At 43.8% G+C, this 16,622-nt stretch overlaps 1 protein-coding gene and 1 pseudogene across 1 annotated transcript; both read right to left on the bottom strand.

Annotated features, from left to right (window-relative positions):
• Window positions 1-2,658: 2,658 nt before the first annotated feature.
• On the bottom strand, window positions 2,659-6,317 carry LOC133926856 (O-fucosyltransferase 8-like). Its single transcript, XM_062372992.1, has 10 exons — window positions 5,620-6,317; window positions 5,391-5,481; window positions 5,203-5,307; window positions 4,936-5,006; window positions 4,767-4,855; window positions 4,424-4,544; window positions 4,175-4,318; window positions 3,745-4,076; window positions 3,387-3,627; window positions 2,659-3,276 (listed from the first exon to the last, which is right to left on the bottom strand). The coding sequence occupies exons 1-10, from the start codon at window positions 6,067-6,069 to the stop codon at window positions 2,947-2,949; spliced, it is 1,974 nt and encodes a 657-aa protein (XP_062228976.1). The 5' UTR covers window positions 6,070-6,317; the 3' UTR covers window positions 2,659-2,946.
• An 880-nt stretch (window positions 6,318-7,197) lies between these two features.
• Window positions 7,198-15,691, bottom strand: LOC133927690 (glutelin type-B 5-like; annotated as a pseudogene).
• Window positions 15,692-16,622: the final 931 nt, after the last annotated feature.

A 16,622-nucleotide genomic window follows, 5' to 3' on the forward strand; every position in this document is an offset into this window, starting at 1 on the left:
GGGCGACAGGTTTGTCCTCCTTAATTAGTTCTCCACGAGTCGTTGCTACCGACGTGACCTTAGAGTCTGTGGACGATCCATTTTTCCTTCGATGATTCCTCTCTCTCCAACTGATCATTTGCATGCACACCTAAGTGCACGACCGCCATCTCCGCTTGTGTGCTTCCTTTCTCGATCTGTCGTTGTCTTGTTCTTTCTATGATAATCATTACCCACATGTCAGATGGCCGCATTGCCACAAAGTCAGCATGCCACACAAACATGTAGATTCTGACTCGGAGGTGTGCATCTCTAATGTACCACATAACAAGTTTACTGGTCTAAAATCATATTTTAGAGTTTTGCAGGCCAAAGCGACGGTCCCAACACAAGTTCAATGAATGCTGGGACCTAAAATATAGCGACGCGAACATGCTTTTGATGATTTTTTTTTTAAATGACTAATTTTATCGCAATGTGTCAAAAATTGTGAGGAGAAAGAAAGATTTATTAATTACTCAGATACACAATTACATTCCCGAGCAACTATTCGCTCCACACATATTGGGGCTTGCAAACGCCACACTACAATATTCTTCATTCTAATGTGTCAAAAACTTTGATGTATAACATTGGCCAAAATGTTATAAGGTTGATAGCACAGATTATTAATCCTAGGATGATATCTGTTTTGGCACATTTCACTTTTGTACAACTCCTCTTTGGAAAGCTCTCAATCCGGTTAAAAAACGTGCGCGAGTTATATAGTAAATCCGGTATAGCCCGCAATCTGTTCAAAGGACCCGCCACATGTTAAAGAATTTAGTACATGCATCTATTATATTATTATTTGAGTGGTAAAATGAGCTGACATGTTCGCTCTTAAGATCACGAAATTATCACGTTAATCAGAAAAAAAATCAAAATCACTTATTGTTATGAACATCTAATGGTTTAGATTAAATCAAAGAGTCCATATTAAATACGATTAATAAACAGCTAAATTTGAAATTAAAAATTATGAACAATTAGCAATTCGATTTCAACATGGTTTAAGAAGCAAAATATCTAAATAATGAGTCCAAATAAAATAAAATAAATAATTGAAATTAGGGTTAGAATAGAAAAAAGAAAGATCCATGTCAAATATAGTCTTAGAAAAAAATCAAATAACTAAATAAAGAGTTAATGTAAATATAATTAATCAAAACTTATCATGATAAAATATTACAGTGAGATTAGTCACGCTATTAGTATGAGTCCCTTGCTAGTTCATACATACTATCTGTTAAAAGACAATGTTAACAAACTAAAAGGGCTCAGTACATACATTAATACATACGTACCTGTTAAAAGAGACAATGTTAACAAATGGAAAAAAGAAAAACCGGCCCACAACAAGCCCGCCCACGAGACTGTTAGGCCCACAAGTCACAGCCCTATAACGGGTACAAACACAGCAGCGGGTCCGTTAAGAGAAATAGATAAACTAAAAAGTACCAAAACGTGGGCTGTTGGATGACGAATTGACGATCCATCGACAGACCCTATAGATATATGCTAAGTATGGGTAGTTTTGTGTTAGGACTTCAAAGCATTAGTTTTGTGATAATTTTATATAAGTATGAGAAATGCAATTATATATGTCTATATGCACACACGGTTTATCTCAACAATACATCTCTCTCACCTTATATTTAGGGATGAAAAAAAAACAGTAAAACTCGGAACTTCAAAGATGTTTTCGAACTTTTTCGACTGTAAATGCCGGAAATGATATTTTGAAAAAATAGAAATAGAAACGGTAAAACTATATAGAAATGATAGCGAAAATGATTTAGGCCACCTTTATCGTCTTTAAGTTTTCCATTTTAGACCGAAAATTTTCAACAGTAATTCTCCAATTCCTTAGCCCATGGTGCATGGCCCAACAGTCTAGGGCTCCAGCCTCTAGGCAACAGCCAACATCCCAGTCCGACAGTCCCTCCCGTCCGACTTATGAGACTCATCACTCGTCCGAGGTCAGACCCAATGCCAGCCGACGCCCGCCAGTGCCAAATTGACGGACTCCAAACCCTCCAATGTCTAATTGTGCTGCACAGATATCTCTTTCAAAATTATGCTCGTGCCCCTTCAACTTAATGGAAAAAAAACAAAAACTTGCGTTTTTCAGTATGTTCAGAACATCCAAACCCATTTTGAAACCAAAAGCGCTCATGGAGTCATGGTACATATACTAATCGGCATGCTGATATGTTGCTGTGTTTGATAGACAGACTGAGCAGACGAAATTAGCTAGTGTGCGTGCATGTTTGATAGTTTGAGGCAGCGTTGTGTTGTGTGTGTGTATATATATATATATATATATGTTCTTTTGGATTTGAATTATTATTTTTCTATTGATATCGGCATGTTTCCGTCTCAATAACACCGTTTCTAGTTTTTTTTATTATCAACGTCATATTTGTTTCCGATATTATTGTTATCGTCTTCGTTTTTGAAAAAAAATATAAAAGTGAAAATAGTTTAGGCTACTTCTAATCGTTTTCGAACCCTTTTCATCCTACTCATTCATTCATCCCTTTTATCCTTACCTATCTCATAAATATTTTTACGAACCTCTCAAGTACAATCTTAACACAAATAAATAATCTTAATAAGTATATGTATGCAAGGTTTTGCGTTCCAGAGCCCTGAACTTTACTCTAAACTTATCGACGAGAGATCTTTTTCTGACTAAGAGCGATAGCATATGAAAGATGTATTAAAGCCTGGCACGTTTCACTTTTGTACAACTCCTCTTTTGTAAAGCTGTGTTACAACCGTACTATTGGGCTCAACACTGTATCACCTTTCCTGACATGTATCCTGAGCTACTGAAAGAATTCAAAGTTAACCAGTGAGCTATGCACAAAAGAATGGAGCAGAACAGCCGTATGATATTAACCGACGCTGCAACCTTGAGCATCAGAAATCGACGCTGCCGTCGCCGCCGGCCCTGCACATGCACCCGGGCGTCCTCGGCTCCCGGTAGACGCTCCGGCCCCTCGGCCGCGGGCTTACCCGCTTGTACTCCTCCACCATCTGCCTCACCCTCCTCTGGAACCCGCCCCACTCAATGCTCCCTTCCTCGGACAGTACCTGCGCATACCGCTTCCTGTTCGGGTGCAGCGTCGGCGCGCGGCCCCTGCCGTGGTAGATGCGGTACCCGGACACGAGCGACGAGAGCTGGCTCCCGGAGTCCGTCACCGCGAACACGTCCGCCGAGGAGCAGGCGATGAAGTCCAGCACCGCAAGCTGCAATGCGCGGCAATGGCAGGTTAACTCCTCGATCGGTACCCGGAGCACATGAACAGCGCTAGTTCAAATCAAGAACCAATGCTGCTAGGACATAACTTTGATCTTACCCGTGAAGAGAAGTTCTTGAATGGCGCGAGCTCGTCGGCGGTGAGGATGTCCTCTTTGGTGACCAGATTCGGGTACAGCCGCGTCAGGGGACGCAGCCGTGGGCCGCCGCCGTATATCTGCGACCCGGCGACGTAGATGAACGTCCGGTGGTCGTAGCCGAGCGCGGAGAGGACGAGGCCTGCTTCCTCTGGCGTCAGCGGGCACCTTCCCAGGCTGCGCTGCTCATCCGGCGACACCGAGCTGCGGCACGAACGACAGTGTCATACAATGCAGTACGTGACCGGTTCTTGGCAAATGAGGGCAAAGACGAAGAAACGCTCAGTGCAAGAGGCAGCAGGACAGCAATGGCGCACACACGTGTTCCGGAGGCGCATCGCGAGTGTCGGGAAGTGGGTCTCCCTGTACGCCTGCAGCTCCCTCCTCTCCTCCTCGCCGCCGCCGAAGTCGCAGAGGGAGTAGGCGACCATGTCCTCCTCGAATCTCATGTGCAGGGCGAGGTACCTGTTTGACGCGCCGGCGGTGTGGTTCTCAGCGAAGGCTGGATCGAGCATGTTGTTCCCGAACAGTTGCTTGTCCACCTCCGTCTGCATGGCTCCCACTTTGCGCAGCCGCTGGACCAGCAGGGAGCCTACTTGCTGGAGTTCAGGGACGAACTTGAGAGCGTGGAAGTTGCATCTGCATCTCAGCCTCTGCAACAGTATAATCGTGATAAGGAAAACAGAGTGTAGAAATGGTGCATTGTTCATCTCGGAAAAAAAAAAGGGGGGTAAGGAAGACAAATTGTTACCTGCAGATGGACAGGCACTGAGTCGAAGCCAAGCCGGTTTCCGAATCCGAAGAAATGAACAACGCCATTTTGCTGGAGAATCGGAAGAACAGATTTGATGAATTCAGATGGTTCAGCCTCCTTGGTAATGTCCATATCAGTGATCTGTAACGAGGGCAAGAGTGAAATTTGAGCAAAGTGTATCTGATAAAATGACCACGCTCTGAGAAGCAGGTGTCTGAAGTTTCAGAGCAGGGCTGAGGCACCAACCTGGCTGCCAATTGCTTCAAGATCTAGTGACTGAAGGTGAGGTGGTAAATCTTTCACAACACGCACATCACTCTTTATGTAGTTCACGAAGTAATCTTCCTGATAGATGTCACCGAACTGACTGTTGAAAAGGGAGGTATATCAAGCACAGTAAATAAAAATTGTCAAATTGTTTGAGTTTGATCATTTTGAGTACTCTACATGTTTTGTCTGCTAGCTAATGTAAGTTTCAGTCTGGGGAGCTTCCTCTTCATATAATGCAATCAGTAGATCCATGATGATGTATGTTGGAAACTGAAGAAACAAAATGTGCATTGTATCAGTACATACTGGTAGTACTAACCTTGTGTCCTTCCACACGCTGCTGTAAAGGAACCTTGGGAGGACTAGGGTAGCATTAAGCAGAGCAGCAACGACAACAGCGTTACACACCTGGAATATGGAACTCATTCAGCTACTGAATATCAAGACGTAGAATTCAGCCTGTGAGCATTTCAGCACTAAATCCTTACAGCCACACGCTGTTGGTTCAGACCGCCATTTGCGCTGACCAGTATGAACCCGTTGTTGTTCTCGTCAGGCTCTGTGAGAACAAATCTAGGTGTCAGGAGACAAGAGTAGTGCTTCTAATGTCAAATTTATGAAATGAGGATGTTCGACTTCGACCACATCGATGTAACATGCAGCAGAGCAATTTTAGATGCGGGTGAAGAATTTATGTCACCCGGATTTTGTTAGTGTAACTGTTTATTACACTAGCTGTTTGAACAAAGTGTTACCTTCATCGACCAAGCTGTGCTTAGCAGCGCAGGGCTTCCATTTACGCGCTTGTTTGTAGGGCTCTTCCCATAGTGCGAAGTTTTCAGTTCCAGATTCGTTCTGCACTGGCAGGGAGGGAAAAGTTGCAGCATGAACAACAGGAAACTGGGAGAGGCTGGTAAGAAAGTAATTGGTATGGTCATCAAACCTTTTGTAACAGCAGAAGTTGCCATATGCAGAAGTCTTCCGTGCATTATCTGCTCTGCTGGTTCCTTCCTTACAATGTTTAGCTTAAGCTCCTTCATTGGCAAAGCCGGTATGTAATAAGGCCAAGTGACATCACAACAGAGTGTGAAAATTAGACCAACAAACTGAATAAAAAAATCGGACCAACAAAAAAGTAGGAATGGAATGATCCGAATTAGCTGGCCGCATACCTGAAGCCCCCTGAAGTTCCTGGAGATGGCGCCGTTCCTGAACTGCAGCTGGTGCACCGCGGACATGACGAGGGACGCGGCCAGCAGGACGCAGCCCATGACCCCGACGACCGCCGCGAACACTCTGAGGTGCCAGGACGTGACGCCCGCGCCCCTGACGCCCTGCTTCCCCTGCTGCCGCGCGCACCGCAGCCTCCCGAGGTTGGTCGCGCCCACCCTCCCCTGCGCCGCCGAAGACGAAGCACCCATCTGCCCGACGCCGCCGCAAGAACCACCCTCCATTTCCTCGATCAAAGCAGATACCAGCGCCCAGCAAGCACGGAAGAACACGCTGACTACCTTGTCATCGACGGTAACCTCATCTGGTACGTGCGCAGCGCAGCCGCAGCGAGCTGTTGAATGATTCCCTTCCCCTTTTCTTTTCCCCGGGGCCGTACTTGACCAGTTCATGGGCAACGTGGCCGTCGGCGATCTGCGTGGGATCAAGCAAGCTTCGACTTCGATAATATATAGAAGGAAGGACAGGTCAAACGAGGCAGAGCTGCTGAGCTTCCATCCCGTCTCGATTGGTGGGTGCTGGAGAGCCTCGGCTGGGCGCGATATAGAAATCGGAAATGCAGCTTGCGTCTCGGGCGGGAGGACTAAAAAACTGGTGAGCAGAGCAGAACAGGTGTGGAAGAGAGGTCACCTAACGCGACAAGGACTCGCCGTGCCGGGATCGTGTGTATGATTTGCGTGATCAGTGTCACGTCGTGGCATACTTGGATTGGGATCTTGGTGAGAGGAGAGGCGTTTTGTAGAAGCCAAGGGAGGTGTCGCGCGGGGACGGGATCGGTTGGGAAGCTGCGAGCTGGTTGGTTGGACTTTCACTTTGGAGTGGCTACAACCTGGTGTTGGGATTTCCTGTCAGACGCACGTACATTTTTCCGCCGTGCGTGCTGGATGGAACGGCGGGGATGCCCAATGGCTTAACGCAGGGATTTCTGTTTTTTTTCAAATACATCTTACCTCACATAGAGCATGCACATATACACTCACGCGGGCATGCACTATTTTTTTCTAAAGATTTAATCTTAAAAATTATTATTACTCCTGTCGAGTTTAGCCTCAAACCTAATGGGTGTTTCACCACCAGATCCTAATGATATGAGCTATGCTCAATTTATTTAATGCAGGAATTTCTATATTGACTGAAACGGATTTTAAGCCGTCAAAGTATAAATTCCAATTTCGCATCATAAAGGAAAATTTCTTTCATGATGCGGAAGGAGGATTTCTATATTGTCTAGAATTCAAACAACTTCGGACAACAACTTTTTTGCCCTTGAGGACAATCCTGGTGGGCTCCGGTAACTTTTCTCTACGATTTTTATTCTCTGTCCATTCTTAATAAGATCTCTTGCTTGCATGACTAAAACTCTTTTGGCACCCGAGATTGCCAAAGGAAGTAAGGACAGTTTAAGTCAAGAGGAAAACAAAGGAACATAGAAATGAACATACTGAACTGTTATTAATATTGTCATCATACAAATATAGAACTACCACTCCGAAGGCTCATCACTAGAAGATGACTCATCTTCATTCACACGGATTTGACAGCTCGTTTTGGGGGTACCTATGAGCGAATACGACAAGCTCTTGTCCTCTGTTGTTTTTTAGGCTCGTCCTGGCCTCCTCTCTGGAGATGCGGTATGTGTTTGCAATGACATCGACCGGAAAGGCTCTTGGGAGTTGGGACGGAGTTCTTTCCTGCAATGCGACTCACCATGGAGTTGCATTAGTCTCGAAGGCAATGTACTCGTACCGGCATCCTTGACGCGCCGCCTTCTTCACAACCACGTATTGCCGAGGTATGGTCAACAACTGTCCAGGGCCCACCGCACTATTAAATACAGAAGGAAATTTTATAGAACCTTTTTATAAAAGATTTTTATCAGATCTTGATCCAGCCACACATCATCTGATTCAATGGTTGGGCTGAAGAGAAGAGAGAGGGAGAAAACACGTGTCATCACTGGGAAGGAGAACTGTCCTACCATGATTGTTAACGTCCTCAACTTGGTACTACAACAGAACTAATCATCCAAGTCGAGTTATTAGTACTGGTTAGATCAGAACCGATATTGATGCGATTATCACTGCCGGTTTGTAAGGAAATCAATATCAATGTCGGTTTAAAAAAACCAGCACTAATAAGTTATTATCAGTGCCGATTCATACAAAAATCGACACTAATACTATCAGTACTGACTTTTAATTTAAACCGGTGCTGCTAAGAGAGGCGGACCCAACATTTTTATTGAATCACTTTCTGGCTCACCTCACATCCGCGGCTCAGCTCTCTCCACCTTATCTCCTCGTGCATTCGATCCCGGGCCTCTCTCCCTCACCTCCTCTTCTCTCTCCACCTTATCTCTTCCCCCATCGCTGTCCTCCTCCTCCTCCCCCACCAGCCTCCTCCTCCTACCCCACCAACCCTTCTCTCTCTCTCTCTCTCTCCCTCATCCCCTCACCAGCCTCCTCGTCCCAGCCTCCCCCACCGACCAGCAACTCCGCCCCTTGCGAGATCCACGGCGGGATCCGACAGATCCAGCCATGGATCTCGCTAGGGTCAGAGATCCACGGTGGCATCCACATTGGTGAGCAGTGGGATCCATGGTGTGAGCGGCGGAATCCACGGTGGTAAGTGGTGCGGATCCACGGTGGTGAGCGGCGGGATCCACAAAGATCCTTCATGCCCCGCGGTTTCTGTGGCTGCGGCGGCCTTCGTGCCTTGCGGTTTCTGTGGCAGCGGTGGCCTTCGTACCCCATAATTTCTTTATGCAGGACAGAGCAATGCTTCACCGGCGAGGCGAGCGGCCATGATGGCAACGGCATACGAGTTGGCTCAATCGAGCTGGCTCGTTTACTCTTTTTTTTCTCCCAAGAACTACTTTCAGTGTCGGTTTACAATCGGCAGTGATTGGGGGTGACTTTCAGTGCTGACCAATCACTACCGATTGGAAAATGGGCACTGAAGGGCCCTTTTGAGTTAGCACTAAAGGGCCTTTCTGTTGTAGTGTGGGCTTGTCCTTGGATCATGTACACCATGCTGTGAGCATTAATGTTCCAAAATGGTGAAAGAAGGGCATTCTGCACTTGCAATTCCAAAATTTGTGTCATAATTTGTTTTGCTAATTTTGCATCACTCACCAAATAAATTTCAAAAGAGATATTATGTACTTTCATCGATACATGGTATAGATTCACCCTCTTAGCACCCATTTGCACCATGTCGAGGATAGGGAACTACTTCTGGTTGTTAAGATGTGTGATTCTTCCCGCGCGTAGGTTCTAGGTGTTTGCAGGATTAGGATCCTCGATGTTGATCCTTGCCTTCACCTTATAGAAATTATCCTCCAAACCATTGCATTGGCCCCTTCTCGATTGTCCTTCTTGATATATTTTTGGTACTGCTCTTGTTCTTGTTGTTGTGGTGTTGCAGTGGGTCTCAACATTTGAAGCCCATGTTGTACGTGAACAATCTCGCTCCATTGGTCATTTTGACTTTGAAGCCTTTGGGCCATCTCTCTGCCGATGCTAAATGCCTCATTTAGCAACTTGATGTTGAACTCATTGAATATGTTTCGCCCAGTGTGTTGCTAAACTGCACCTTCGGGCAATTGCTGATCTCTCCTATTGTTACCGACCGGCCAATAGAAATTCCTAATCATTCATATCAAGTAGAAAGAATTAAATATTGGCATACAATGAAAAAAGAAGAAGATATACTTGTGAAAGAAAGCTCAACCCATCATATTGGCACACCCTTAGTTACATTTTGTCTAGGCTCTAGCTGATTAGCATTGTTGCTTATGTTAAAAACATAGATAGCAACAATCGGTGCACGACCATCATTGTACAACCAATGGGCAACTCCAGCTAGAAGTGCAATGACATGTCCCTATCGAAAGCGATGGATTTTTTTATGCTCATCTCTACACTTTTCTGTTGGGTTAAAATTTTCTAATGCTTATCTCGAAAGTGAGTATCGTTTGCTCATACTATTGGTATTGTTGCTGATACATCCTCGATGTGTCCAAGGAAAGTTAACCCAGTAGTACCACTCACTACAAGTGAACAATAAATGTCAATGTCAAAAATCAAAAGTGTTGTGGATTAGTTTCACATATAGCATATTGTAAAAAAAATATACACAATGTTGTCACCACACCAATTGTTACACAAACCTTGGGTAATGTAGACTAGACCATGAGTGTTTGTGTACTGAGGTAATAGAAGGCCTTGAGGTTCAATAACACGACGGATGGTAAATATGCTAGTGCAACGGAATTGCTCATTTGCCTCATCAAAGTACTTAGTAACCCTTGCTTCTGACCTCAATCTTTGAAGCACTTCAAATGCTTGCAACCTATCACATTTACACTCCCTAAAACCTCCTTGATGATAGCTTTGTCACGGGCTTGTTTGTTGACCAAACAACTGAGCTATGGAGCTATGGCTAGAGAAGGATGCAAAAGCAGAAAGAAACTAGAGAGAAACTATTAGTTGCCATGACTATTGAAGAGGCTATAGAAACTTGACCAATGCAAGTGTTGTGGGATAGAGGCATGCTTTTATAGCCACAAAAGAGCCTTAGGATTTGATGTAGGGACAAAGTTTATTAACATATGCGGATGGGCTTATAGCCCAGTGGCAAAACACTCAAGGATGAGTTGAGTCGGCAGGGGTTTGTTCCCTCGTCCCGCATGGCCTCCAAAGAAGGCGGGTCAAGGGACCTTCTTCTAAAAAAAGTTTGTTAACATATGGTGTAAAGACTATCGGGATACATGTGTGTGATCTATAAAGTGAATAAAGATAATTAACCAAGCATCATAAGTTAGAGTTATGCATGCTTGCAAACATTCATAATGTATGTCATGCCTGAGCTCCTCCTTACAGAGAAATACAAATTTAGGTGGTAGATAGGGTATTCATCCACGTACTTGTTTGCTTGATTCTCATGGGCCATGGCCATATTTTGTTACTAGTGCCCAGAATATGCCCTCTCCAGCTGGGTTATGTGTTCCTTTTCCAACAACAATAACAAATATGTTCGTCAAGATTATGTGGCACACTGTCTATATCTCTTTCTAGATATGCTACATCTAATTATGCACACTGAACATGTGACAGTGTATGTGTAGTTTCTACTAGGTTGTTGGTGGCATTTTGTGACGAAAATCTTGTTCTGCGGGTGCGCGCTAGCAGCCCAAGTCGCAGGTCCATGTGAAAGGTCCACAGAGCCTACTAATGTCCCGATACAAAACTTTTCTTAACTTTTTCTTAAAAAAATTCTCGTTAACTTTTTCTCAAAAGTTTGAGCTCTCAAAAGTTTAGATAGAAAAATATTTTAGAAATTTTTCCAAAAATAGAAAGACATGGAGGGAAAAAAAGTTTTTAAAAAAGGAAAGGAGGGGATTTCGGAAGGGGAGCGAGTTTACTGGCTCGCGCGTGCGCCGAAGTAGCAGCATCCATTTTGTGACCCATCTATTGGTCATTTGCCACGTAGTAACAAAAATTCTACCTGATACCTAACAAATTGTTTGCATGGTTGTGGACATCTAACAAAAGAATCAAGACTTGTGTCACCTGCGCGTGTGAGTTGTAACGCAAATCATCCTAATCCAAGATGGCTAAAAAAATCTACAAGGGCTTTGTATCCCCATTCCAAGTTAACATGTGGTACCACTACCACACAAATAGTCATATGAGATGTCTTGTCTATGATGGTTCCTTTGGAACTATCTAAGATAAAATATTAGGACTGTTCAGACATGAAACCGTCTAGGATAAGATATAAGGCTCAAACTTATCTCAGATGGTTCGAAGCAGGACCTGTTAGGTATAATACCCCAGACTGTTCCAAGCATGAACCTTGGGGATAATATTTTCACAATTAATATTTTTAGTTTTAAGTTTGCAGTTCATCTTCAGAAATTCATAACTTTCTATACGAAGTTAGATGTAGATAAATTTTATATAAAAATTATAGCTCTCAATAAGATATACAAATTTATAGTTGACAACTTTTTATTTGAAGACATCAAAGTGCTCAAATCTGGTTTATAATCAATTTGGCATTTGTAGCTTATAGGGCTCGACTCCTTTTGTCATGTTTCACTCGTGGGAGTATATAGCACTACTAAATATATGAAAAAAAGGTAAAACTAATAATAACATGATGAAATGGTAATATATGCAATGCTTAATTACTAAAAATAATTAACATGTTGTAGATATGAAATGTACTCATCAAAGCTCTTCTTGGGCTTTCATGTTAGCCAACTCAGTTCCAAGTTGAAGGAAACATGAAACAGTAAATAATATATGTTAGTTAAAGGATAAAGTCTAATGGAAGTAATTACATAGTTGATAATATATGCAATGCTTAAGTAGTTTCATGATGAAGCCAGGGAAAACAAGTGTTATTTTTCAAGTTTATAGTGAGATATTCGAAGATTCATAACATATTCATATGGAGTTGGATGTAGAAAATATTTATATAAAAACTATAGTTCTTGAAGAGAACTATAACTTTGTAGTTGATAATTTTTTTTATTCGAAGTTATCTTGTTTTCTAAATCTAATTCACAATCAATTTTGGTATCCATAACTTATGGGGCTCAACTCCTTTCATCGTGCTTACATAGTGAAAATATAATATATGTGATGCTTAAGTACTAAAAAATAATTAACATATAGTATATCTGAAATGCACTCATTGAAACTCTTGTCTGAATTTCATATGGGCCAACTCAGTTCAAAATTGGATGAAATATGAAATGATGCACTCATCAATGCTTAAATTGGTTCATGATGAAGTCGTGAAAAATAAGTGTCAGTTTGCTTGTTTGTTGTGAGATGTTCAGAAATTCATAATATTCGTACGAAGTCATATGAGAAAAATAACATTATATGAAAGTTGTAGATCTCGATGAGATCTACAACTATGTCGTTGATAACTTTTTCATTTGAAGCCATCTAGATACCTAAATAATTGCTGAAATATTCGGGCAACAAGATCAAAAGGAATACATATTCTATTGCACTTAGCAATGTGTGTCGAGTGAGTTGGTTAGGTGGGTTCGAGTGGAGTCAAGAGGTCACAGGTTAAGTCCTTGGAATTGCATGAGCACAAAAAATCGTATGACTTGGTCAATTGTGACATGTGACCATGTGGATAGTTGAGGGCGGACTTCCTAGTTGATTTTCTCTAATTTTTCAGCGCTAATATGTTCATTCTTTAGCATAAAAACAAATATCTGGGATAATTACCCGATTACCATTGACCCATAATCTTTGACAGCTTGGAAATCATCTGAGATGAGTCTTCGTGTAGTAGTGTACCCATACTCCTTGAGTTCATGGATGGTGCGCAAATAAAAGTTAGTACCAAGATTTTGGTTCTCGAAGAATCAAAGGACATCTTTCTTTCACTCTTTTAGGGAGGAGCATCTTTCTTTCAATTAAAGGTATATCTTAGAGTTGCCCAACAAGACAAAGCTAGAAGTTTGTTAGCACCGGTGTAATTCTATATCACAAACATTAGCAAGAGGTTGAGCATGTACCAAGGCCTTGGTATGACTATGTGGTGTGGTTGTGGTTCAAAACCAAATAGTTTTATTTACTTGAAAATTGAAAGCACATTAAATTAATTATTTGTGAATACTTGTAAGAAAAACAAGAAATTAAAGTGTTATATTAGGTGTTGAAATAAACTCTATGTTCCTTGAACGCCACGACGGTGTCTCCCAAACTAAAATTCATTGATGTAATTATAAAAGAGCTATTCTAAGTTGTGTGAAAATGTGAGAGTGATATGTGTGTGGCAATTGGCGATAGATCATAGTTGCCCAACAGGAGTGAAGACGGATCAAACATTATCCATTTGCCTAAAACCTTGATGAATTTTCTGAAATTACATGTCATGGGTCAAGATCCAGCCTATGGCCTAATAAGATCGGCCGGTCCAAAAGCCCACTCGCGAGTACTGTTCATGTGAACAATACCATATGTACTGTAGTGGTAGCCAGGTCCACGCCATTTCTTGGCCGTTAAGTAGATTAGGGTTTTTCAGAACTTTTTAAATTATAATAGATTACTTAGAGGTCAAGTTAGCCTCTCTATATAAAGAGAGACAAATAATCAATAAAGAGATAAACAAGAATTAGAAGGAAAATCTTTCTTCTTGCGTCCAGGCGCCTGACGCGTGACCGACCCTCGCCCTCTCTCTCTCTCTCTCATGCTATTGGCTCCTTGCGCTCAAAACCCTAGCTGTCGGCAACCTCCATGGTCATCATCCACCTCCTCTCCTCCCTCTAATAAACAACCACTATTACATCTGGTATCAGAGCCCACTCTGATATCATAAATTTCGTCAGGAAGGATTACAGTCAACTCAAGATTTACATGCGCATATGCGATCACAAAGGTCCCCATCAACCTCGACAACGACAACCACATGGTTGGTCCTCACGTGAACATTACTAGCAGTAATGTTCATCGTGTGAATAGTAGTCGTGACACTGTTCCATCCGTGAACATTACCCATGCCGCTCCAATTTCTTCCAATCTTCATGCTCCACTCGTCTCTGATACTGTGCCATCATAGGCTGATCTGTGTAAGCAACTTGAGGAATTCTACCAAGAACGCTGACAATAGTTTGCTGATTTATTTGCCACCCTCAATGGCTCTCGGGATCCAAAGGAGACACCTAAGCTTTCTTTCCCCTTACCGCACCGATCGCTAGCCTCAGATGCATGTACCAACAAGGATGATCTGCAACATGATGCCATTGTCCTGCCATCAACAGCTTCATCGGAGGTCATGACCAACGCTTCTCGACGTCCATCGGCAGATGACCCGCAACATCGCCTATACATCAAACATCGGTGTTCCCTCTATGCCAGTCTTCCACCTACCTCGACGCCAGGCGATGCTACCCATGTCCCAATAGGTGTGCCCGATGATGACTCCTCCGCCGGCATCGACGCTGTCCTTCACGACTTCACTAGGCTCACCACCACATCGCCTTTCGGGATGCTTCTTCCACCTCAGCACAAGGCGAACAGTTTCATGTGGATTCTACTACACGCGGCGTGAACATTACCTATGATACTGTTCATTAGGAGTTGACCAGCTTCCCTGACCTTCGCACGTCGTCTGCCAATGACATCTTCTCCAACACGCATGGCGCCGTCTCATCTTCTACAAAAGTTACTGAGAATGTGATCGAAGACTTCCTTTCCTCAACCCACAATGTTCAGGAGGAACACATAGCCACTACGTAGGATTTTGCGGTGTCTGCGGTCACGGAGTCCCTCACTGAGGCTTATGGCACTTCAATAGTCACGGACTCTCATTCGCCATCCATGGTCGACCTGGAGTTCACGCTCAGGGCAGGAGGCTCTAGTGCGTTTGATGTCACTGAATCATTGCCGATCTGCAAGTCCTTCATTGGGAAACCTTCGAACTCAACACCAAATGACCCTACAATGACGTTGATCCGACGATGACTTTCGTACCCAGTGGCGTAGACCAGCCACCTGATTCGACCTCCTTCACCCCAAGTGACCGAGTCAATCCTCGAACCACCCCTTGCATCTCTTCGGCATCGACCACTTGCCTCTGCTCGTCGACCATCTCCTTCAACGACGAGTCCTCTATGCCCTCAGGTTCGCCATCTCGTACGTTGTCATTCACATCCTTCTACAACAGCTACATGCGGTACCCCTCCTCGACTACCTTGCCTTCAATGGCGAGAGAAGGCTCTAAGGTCACAACCATCTCCATGTTCCATGACACTGTTGCTTCTACTTCAACAATGGCGGAGCGACCATGAACCACCCCAATAGCACTGGATGTCCCCCAGGCTTGCTTTTTCGACGGTCGTGTTGGGTCGATCAACTGTCCTCTTCTACCGCAGTCAACCAAGATCAATGACCGCGCCCATCCAGTTGTCAACAACTTCATCTTTGGGCGTTCTACACCGACAAGGGTTGCTCTACCTCCATTACATCCAGCAGCCATCAGCGTTCAGGAGAAACACATGTCCAACCTTCCCGTCCATAGCATCTCCAACAAGGTCATCGACATCGTCACACAACATGGTTTGGAGATCGTTGTTCCACCAGCAGCCCTACCTACAACCATCGTATCACCAATCTCCGCTATCTGGAGGTTACACAACGCACCAACCTTCACTTGCCAGCCATTCATCACTCTTGGGATAGTCCTCATCGCCTACCTGCTTGCCTCATTCCCATGGGAACCAGTAGGATCGTGTGTTGCGTGCAAGATCTTCAATTCCCATGCCCAACATTTGACGTACTACTAGTGCATGATAGATATCAACATCCATAAGGTACACATTAACTTTGTCTTGTAGGAATTCAACAACGGGCACAACAACTATGTACATGGATTTCGATGACATCTCCAGCACAAAACATGGCGTCGTCATGATGCACATCTTCATCACGCTCATCGGCGAGTCTACCTCCTTCACCTACATCAATGGCGATGCAATCATCTACGTGCTCCATGGACTCTAGGCCACCAACATCATCATCATCACAAGGCGAATGGAGTTTTTCATAAACCATCTCCGGCCCTGCCTCGTCAAGCCAGGGAGCCGTATGGGAGCAAAACTCGTTCTTCAACATGTGACTTCCTCGGGCTTCAACCACGGCTCCCACCTTGCAGCATGTAGAGCTTTTCCCAATTAGTAGCTCAAGGACGAGCTGCAAGTGAATGGGGGAGAGGTGTCATAGGTAAAGATGCAGCCCATGGCCAAATAAGACTGGCCGTCCCAAAAGCCCACTAGCGGGTACTATAGTGGCGATCAGGTCTATGCTGTTTCTTGGTCGTTAAGTAGATTAGTGTTTTTTAGAACTTTTCAAATTGTAATAAGTTACTTAGGGACCAAGTTGGCCTATCTAAATAAATAGAGACAAATCAT

This window comes from Phragmites australis, chromosome 8 (genome assembly GCF_958298935.1).
Source record: "Phragmites australis chromosome 8, lpPhrAust1.1, whole genome shotgun sequence".
Taxonomy (NCBI): Eukaryota; Viridiplantae; Streptophyta; class Magnoliopsida; order Poales; family Poaceae; genus Phragmites; species Phragmites australis.

Coding starts and splice junctions, on each gene's coding strand:
- LOC133926856 (XM_062372992.1), bottom strand. CDS start 6,069: ATGAACTGGTCAAGTACGGCCCCGGGGAAAAGAAAAGGGGAAGGGAAT. Junction 5,308..5,390: donor AACTTCTGCTGTTACAAAAG/GTTTGATGACCA, acceptor CCTCCCTGCCAG/TGCAGAACGAATCTGGAACT. Junction 4,319..4,423: donor TTGAAGCAATTGGCAGCCAG/GTTGGTGCCTCA, acceptor CCCTCGTTACAG/ATCACTGATATGGACATTAC.